The 8,057-nt window shown below is 38.8% G+C and overlaps 1 protein-coding gene across 1 annotated transcript; it reads left to right on the top strand.

Annotated features, from left to right (window-relative positions):
* Positions 1–1,020: 1,020 nt before the first annotated feature.
* LOC138928697 (uncharacterized) lies at positions 1,021–1,913 on the top strand. Its single transcript, XM_070286198.1, has 2 exons — positions 1,021–1,085; positions 1,133–1,913. The coding sequence occupies exons 1-2, from the start codon at positions 1,021–1,023 to the stop codon at positions 1,911–1,913; spliced, it is 846 nt and encodes a 281-aa protein (XP_070142299.1).
* Positions 1,914–8,057: the final 6,144 nt, after the last annotated feature.

Below are 8,057 nucleotides of genomic sequence, written 5' to 3'. Positions count from 1 at the left end.
GAATTACTCCGCACTTGACAATATTCGCATCCCCGATGGGTCACGTTCCGACCGCATTTAAACATCGAGCATCATGGATTCTGCGACGCATCCCGGAAGGAACGGAGCCGCCATTTACGTCCGGGTGGGGGCTGGGTCCGCGGTAAAGCTCGAGCTGTGCGGAGCCTTGCTCTGGTCCGAGATGGCGGACTCCATCCTTCCGATGATGCCCGGACCTGCGTCCGCCTTGCACTGTTGGACGGACTCTACAATCGTTCTCGCCTGGTTGCATAACCAGGCAGATCTAGCCTGCCGGGGAACCAACTGTGGTGACATGGTCCTGCCTGGTTGCGAAGGCCTCGAAGCGAGTGGCCCATTCAAGGCGATGTCTCCCCTGTAACTGAACTCGAGAAGCGAGCAGTCAAATTCCATGTTGAGAAGGTTCCTCCTGAAGACATTCTTGAGCGTTTTTCCACACTCGACAAGGCGTTGCGAGTTCTCACCTACGTCCAGCGCTTCATCCAGCGCTCGCGGAAGCTCATGTCGTCGGTAGAGGATCACTTGACAGCTTCTGAAATCGTGTCAGCTAACCGACTTCTTATTTCCGTTACGCAACGCAGGCACTTCGTCCTTGAGATGGGCTGTTTAAGACAAAAACGACCAGATCTCACATCCAGTCTGTTTCAAAATTTGAACCCATTCCTTGACTCTAATGGGCTCATGGGAGCATGCGGCCGGGTCACAACTTCCGAACTTCTCCAATACAACGAACGACAGCCTATCATCCTATCATCATACGACTGCCATCTGTCTCAACTCATCGTCCATTTTACGCATCGGATAACGCTGCACGGCGGTAATCAGCTAATAATCCGTCTGATCCGTTCCAAGTTGTGGATCCCAAGGGTGAGGAATTTGGTTATGTGTGTCATATATTCGTGCAAGGTATGCGTCATCCACAAAAGGAAGTTGCAAACGCAACTTATGGAAGACTTGCCAAAGGAACGGACCTCTTTCTCGCGTCCATTCACACACACTGGCATGGACTATGCCGGTCCCTTCGACATCAAGATTTATACGGGACGAGCCTGTCTCATCACCAAGAGGTATGTGTTGGTGTTGGCGTGCTTCTTCACTAAGGCCATCCACTTAGAGCCTACATCCGACCTTACTACGGAAAAGTTCCTCGCCGCTTTGCCCGTTTCGTGTCCCGAAGAGGATGCCCCCGTCAAATTCACTCGGACAACGGAAAGACGTTTGTGGGGGCGGCGGCCCAACTCTCCCGAGACTTTCTCCACGCTCTCAACGAGGCTGTGACGGGGGCCTATAGTCACCAGCAGCTGCTCTGGCAGTTCATTTCTCCGGCAGCAGGCGTAAAAAGCTTCAAAACCTTGTTTTACAAGTCTACGGCCACGCGAAAGTACACGTTTGAAGAGCTTTTCACACTTCTGGCTAGAATCGAAGCGTGCCTGATTTCGCGTCCGCTCGCTCCAATGTCCGAAGACCCCGCCGACTTGTTGGCACTTACGCCTGGGCACTTTCTTGTTGGAGGCCCTCTCCTCGACGTGGTTGAACCCAAAATAAAGGGGGCCACCACATCCATTATAAACCGCTGGCAACACCTGAAGGCTCTCCATCAGCACTTTCGTCTGCGATGGAAGGAGGAGTACCTCAAGGAACTCTATAAGCGGAATAAGTGGCGAGCTCCTACAAGAAATCTCCGTGCCGGGGATATGTTAGTCATCAAGGAAGACAACCTTCCGTCCAATGAGTGGCGATTAGGCAGAATTGACGCGGTGTTGCCAGGAGTCGATGGCACGGGGACTCATCAAGCGTCCCATTGCGAAGGTCGTCCTGCTTCCGATGGAGGAGGTCGACTGCCCGCAAGAACCAATTGCCCCTCCACTCCATTAATCCATGGATACGATCCGTAGCTTTAAGTCCCTGGTCCAATTCGTAGTTCCAATTCGTAGTCCTTCCTAGTACTGATTCATTCTTATTTTTTTTATGTTATATATTCCGGCAGTCAAGTAAAACACGATGTCGCCACGCCCACGCACCGCCGAAAGCAGATGTTCTCGAGGTAGGGTTAGGGTAGGGTAGTTTTATCTATATAACCTGAACGAAAGAACACCATCTGCTGAAGAGCCCATTATTGGAAACAACTTTCGGCATTTCAGGCCGTTTCCAACATGCTTTCATATAGAGACCAACTAATAACTCCAGGAGACTTCAATATACCTGAAGCTCGTTGGTCATCAGATGGTACGTCCAATGTCCTCCAAACTGCGGCACAGCACGACCTCATAAGTGGCATGCTTTATATCTCTTTGTCTCAAGTTAACCATGTCTTAAGGGGGTCTTCTCATTGAGCAACTTTTATTTCGACTTTTTTTTGCATTTATTTATAGCTTGGGTAATTGTGAATATGCCCCTAAAAGGATTTTTAGAAGTTCGAAATACTTTAGAAGATACAGCCTTTTTTGTAAAGCAAGGTCTTCGTCAAAATGAGCTTTTTTTTCGCCTCATTTTCACCACCGAATTCGGCAGATAATTTGCTTTAAAGATGCCTTGTATCTGAAACTCAGAATCTTAATGAGTCCTATAATTCTATTCTTTGGTCACTTTCGCCCAAACACATGAACTCAGGCGCACGCACCATCGAAGTGACCAATTTCATTGCAACGTGCCTCTTCAACGACACACAGTAGCGCCTCTCGAACAAAAGCCGTTGCAAAAATAGGAAAATTCATAATCGAAAAATCATTTTAAATCATACAAATTCGACAGAGAATTCCCAAGGTTTCCGGATCTGTAACCAAAAAAATGTTAAGATTTTTTTTTGTGGACGATATGAGCATTTAAAGTCGAAATTGTTTTCCGTGTATGCTTCATACAACAAAACATAGGTAAATTAGTCGACTTTCAGGTATTATTACACAAAAACTACATAACCAATGGTCATGATTCTTTTTAAATGACAGGTACATTCAGGAACTCTTATCCAAGTTAAAAAAAAGGGTAGTTTTGTGTGGGCTTGTACAGGTAAATCGCTACCTGCCAGGTGTCCATTATTTTCACCTTTTTCTGGCTAAAGTAGTCTATAACTTCTGAAGCTGTCCAGAGCTGACACCTACACTATAACTACGCACTGCGTGTATCTTTCCTGAATCAGAATCCGTCTAGATCGACTGCGTCCAGCAGTTTTTTTCAGTTTTCAAATTATTTTTATTTAAGGGGGGACATCTGAGTAACTGGCCAAAAAAAAGCCGATTTTCAAGAATTTTTTTTGGCGAAATGGAAAAAGCAAATCGAGAAATTTTAAAGTTGGTTTTATAATGTTATATGTGAAGTACAAAATACATTTTTTTGGAATAAATCGAAAACAAAATGGCGGCTGTGCAGCATTTCTTCGTAGGCTGTATTTTTTTGAAAGGGGTCCATGACCGGAAACCTAATGTTCTTAATTTTTGAGCTAGAACAAAAAATCAAATTTTGTTAGTTTCTGTATCTCAACCGCTATCGACACACGTAGGATTTTTTCGATATTTTGATTTTTAGCAAAATGGTGAGTGATTAAATAAAAAGTTCAATTTTCATGAAAAAAAAACGTCTCAAAATTGCTGATAAAAAAAAAGTAAGCAAAAAAAAAAAAAAAATCCTACGTGTGTCGATAGCCATAGGTATTTTGCATATTTTTGTATTACTGTCAAAATTACAGATTGATCGGTTAAGATTTGTTCGAGTTAGGTTTCCGGCCAACTCAAAAAAAGTGGTTTTGAGAAAAACGCGTTTAAAGTTTTAAAATCGTATATGATTATATGTGAGGCATCGCCGCAGAATGGAAAATTTCGAGACTTAGAAACTTTTGCCGGACTCTATCTTTTGATATGTTATTTTTTAGACCCTAAAGTATTTTTTAAGCAAAAAAAAAATGTTTCGATTTTTAAAAAAAGTTACTCAGATGTCCCCCCTTAAGCAAATACATTAAAATAAAGATAAAAAATTAAATAAAATATATTTTTAAAAAATTGCCTTCATTGAAAAACAAATATTTTTTTACTTTGATACCCTATAAAAAGGCGAATAAGTGGGTGTGGCCCATTTTTCAATACATATGTAAATTTTACACCAATTACCTGTCAAATGGCGTTTAAATTATTTAGTTATCTTGTTTTATTCCAAAGTTATGATTTTTGTAACGTAAAATGAGAAAAGGCACTACTGTGCGACATTTACGCGTATACGAATACGCACTAGCTCGCAATGAAGACAGATTGAAGCGATCAGGAACTCGAGGTGCTGCATCAAAAAGCCGTTTCTACGAAAAAGAGGAAGGTGGCCTGTATGGAGCTGGCATCGCCGACTAATATTTGTGAGTAAACAATATCTGAAATATTTAGATTTTCTTTTAAAAGCACTTTTTTGACTACCTGGCCAGTTTTCTTCACATCCACTGAACCAATTTTGATGAAATATTTTCCCAAAAAAATTACGTTTATCTCGAAACCACGTTTTTCGAACTGGCGGCTATGATATCTCCACTTCAACTGAACTGATTTTCATGAAACAAAGTGGATTCGACGCAGAATTGTCACCATTCTCCGGTGAATGAACCCATAATTTAAAAAAAATTGTACTTTTATTTTTTTACACTAAACTACAAAAAAAGCCCAAAATTTAAATTTTTTTTGAATGGCCGCTGTTCACGCCAGAAAGGCGTTTAATTTCGGCAGGCAATGTGATCCCGTACGCTCTCCTTTTCTCTTCCTCTTTCTCCGGACTTCCAGTCCCTAGAGCTTCTAATCCGCTCTCCCTAGTTTTAGTTTCTTCTTTGTTTTAGTACCGATTTACTCCTAATACGACCAATAAATACATCCGACGCACGCAAAAACCCGAAAGTTCTACGTGTTTTACTTATCGAGTGCATTTCAGCTTAAAGCCGCCCCCCTCCAACATTTGGTCCATCAGAGCCGGATTTCGTCCACCAGCAGCTCCGGTGGCTTTAACACCGCACCAGATGAGTTAATTACATTATTGTTGCCGGTCATACAGTTAGGTTTTGCGAAACTCAATTCGTCTTAACTTCTCTGTATGATTATTATCTAAATCCAAGTCCGATTAATCCAACACTACGGCAGCATAATAATTTCCAAAAATCCAAAATAATTCGGTTTCCACATTTGTTTCAAATTTCTGTGCCGAAATCCAAATTGTGTGTTCAAATAAATGCAATAGCCACAGTGAGAATTTAATTCGAATAGTTCTCAATTCCTTTTCGTTAACTGTCTTCCCGCTAGCATTTATTTCATTTACATACATTTTCAATACAGTCCACTCCACAAGACTACAATCGCTGTCAACATTGAAATTTTCCCCAATCCTAGAAATTATCTCCAAGTAATTTCTAGACAAGATCTACGGGTTCCGAAATTCCGAAAGTGTTGTTCAAATAAATGGCTAAGCCACAGTAAAACCAAAGACAATAGAGCTATAAGATAAGTAACGCCATACGATTTTTTTGCACACGATTTTTTTGTGCTGGCTTTTGAACTGGCTCCAGGCTCTCTTAGATTTTGTTCAAAAGCCAGCGAAGAGAGCGCTCTAGAGCCAGCCGTTCTCTTGTACGAATTCAGCGACGCCGCCGGGTGTTTGTGTGCAAACGGGCCTCAGAAGGCCAATTTCGCTAATAAATTTATTTTTTATTAACACATCTCTTTAATTTTATATACTTATTGATTTATAAATGAATTTTTTATAATGTATGAATCATAATAATATATTGTTAATTTATTAGTCAATTGAATTAGATAATTGTAAATACATATGTAATTATATATGTATTTAAATCAATTATTTGTATTATTTTGCATATTTATTTAATAATAAAATTATAAAATATACATACAGATCAAAATAAAATTTAGTTTACTGATTTTCTGGATTGAACTTGTATACAATTACAATCCATATTCGAGATCAGCTGTTTTTGCTGCCGCTACTATCGCACAGTGGCGCCTTTTCTCATTTAGCGTTGCAAAAATCATATATTTTGAACCAAATAAGATAACCTAATAATTTGAACGGACAGATAATTGTTGTAAAATATATATATGTACTGCATAATAATAAAAAAAATATGCTAACTGTAGCGCTCATGGTTTTGTGGCGGTTACACTTAGAATTAAAAAAAAAATTTTAATTGATTTTATTACAGATTCTCAATCCTTGAGAAAAGTTCTGTCGAATAAGTATGGTTAAAATCGTTTTTGCGAAAATGACTTTTTCGATTTTTGCAACGCTAATTGTTCGAGAGGCGCTACTGTGCATCGCCTCCTAACAAGCGGTCGCTAGCAGAAAACACATTTTTACATTTTTTGGTGCTTGCGCTCTGGCGCACACATATTCTCGCACACATACGCGCTTGCGTGTTCTTGTGTTTACTCATACAAGCAAACGCATTCTATTTTTAGAACGCGATTGTCGTTGCCATCAAAATTGAAGCCCCATATTTCGCAAAACGAACGTATGGGCGTGAGGCATCTTGTTAATTGTATTGTCTTTGGTAAAACTTTCCAATTCCGAATTATTCTTAATTCCCTCTCGTTTACTGTGTTCCCGCTAGCATTTATTTACATTACACCCTGCAGTACCACATTTCATCAATAGGCCTTTTCATCAACAATTCATCAACGCGCCGACTGCGACGTCGACAGAATCGACGCTCTGCCGACTGATACTTGAACCCGAACTCCCTTCGAGTCCGATTTGTTGGTGCATGTCCAAAAAAAACAAAAACAATTGGCATGGGCTTTGTTTATTGAAGTCCGAAACAAACTAAGAAACGCAACTGTCCCGAAAATTAGAGAGAGATTAGAATTAGAAAGAAGGGGGAAAGAAATGTTCGGTCTTCGGTTTTCGGTTTCGTCTTGCTTCTTCTTAGTCCCTTTGCATTAGAAGTTGAAGTGTTCTCCACTGCAGAAGTGTCGTGTGTTAAAAATATTAAGAAATCAAATAATTCAATAATTACGTTCCGGGCCATATTGGAATATAAAAAAAGGTGAGTAAAAAGATTGTTCTTAATTAAATAGAAGCCTATAAATGTACATATGTATTATTTTATTTATTATATTTATGTATATAATATATAAATATATTATATTTATATATGTATGTATGTATTTTCTTTTCAGACTGCAGTAATGACCAATATATTGAAACGAGGCTCTTTTGGGTAATTTTTATTTAATTAAATTATATTTTCCCTTGATTAATTATAATTTTTTCTGTAGATGCAATTTTCCAAGTGACTAAAACTGAGCCTCCAGAGAAGATAATGCGCAATAAATTTGGTCTTCATGAATAAAAAGCGGAACAACAAGAATCAAAAAGACCTTAAGGCCTTTTAATATATGGATGGTTAATCTTTATTTTTTATATTTGTGTTTTAGTTTTGGTATAGAATTAGTAAGAATACATAATATTAATAAAAATTTTAGAGTTTTATTTTTATATATGAAAAAAAAAATCATCAACAATTCATCGATGAATTGATGATGAAATGTTGATTAAAGGCTGATGAAATGTTGATGAATTGTTGATGATTCATCGATGAATTGTTGATGATTCATCGATGAATTGTTGATGATTCAACAATTGTTGATGAATGGTACTGCAGGGCATACATACTACAAATACAGTCCACTTCACTCCGAAACATATATTCAGACATTTACAACAATATAACTACATACATACAACAATAACTGTCCGCAGCTACTACAATTATAATTTTATTTAATTCGTACATATATTTGTTTATTTACTCCCTTGCTCTATCCTGAGCTGAACTCCACCTATGTAATTGCAATTACATATGTACATAATCGTCTGCAAGTCGACTAGTGATGCTAAAAACATCGATGCATCGAGCATCGATGTTTTTTTTAGCGATGTTTTCCGATGTTTTTCGATGTTTTTGTTGATGTCGATGTTAACCGATGCATCTCTGATTCCACAATATTTATTATTTATTTATTTTTAATTTTTTGTGCCTCTGGATAACTACTTACAAATTG

Source organism: Drosophila kikkawai, chromosome 3R, assembly GCF_030179895.1.
Source record: "Drosophila kikkawai strain 14028-0561.14 chromosome 3R, DkikHiC1v2, whole genome shotgun sequence".
In the NCBI taxonomy this organism is placed as follows: Eukaryota; Metazoa; Arthropoda; class Insecta; order Diptera; family Drosophilidae; genus Drosophila; species Drosophila kikkawai.
Note: the sequence above shows the minus strand (reverse complement) of the source record. Positions and strands in the feature narration are given on the sequence as shown.

Coding starts and splice junctions, on each gene's coding strand:
- LOC138928697 (XM_070286198.1), top strand. CDS start 1,021: ATGGACTATGCCGGTCCCTTCGACATCAAGATTTATACGGGACGAGCC. Junction 1,086..1,132: donor GCCTGTCTCATCACCAAGAG/GTATGTGTTGGT, acceptor CCATCCACTTAG/AGCCTACATCCGACCTTACT.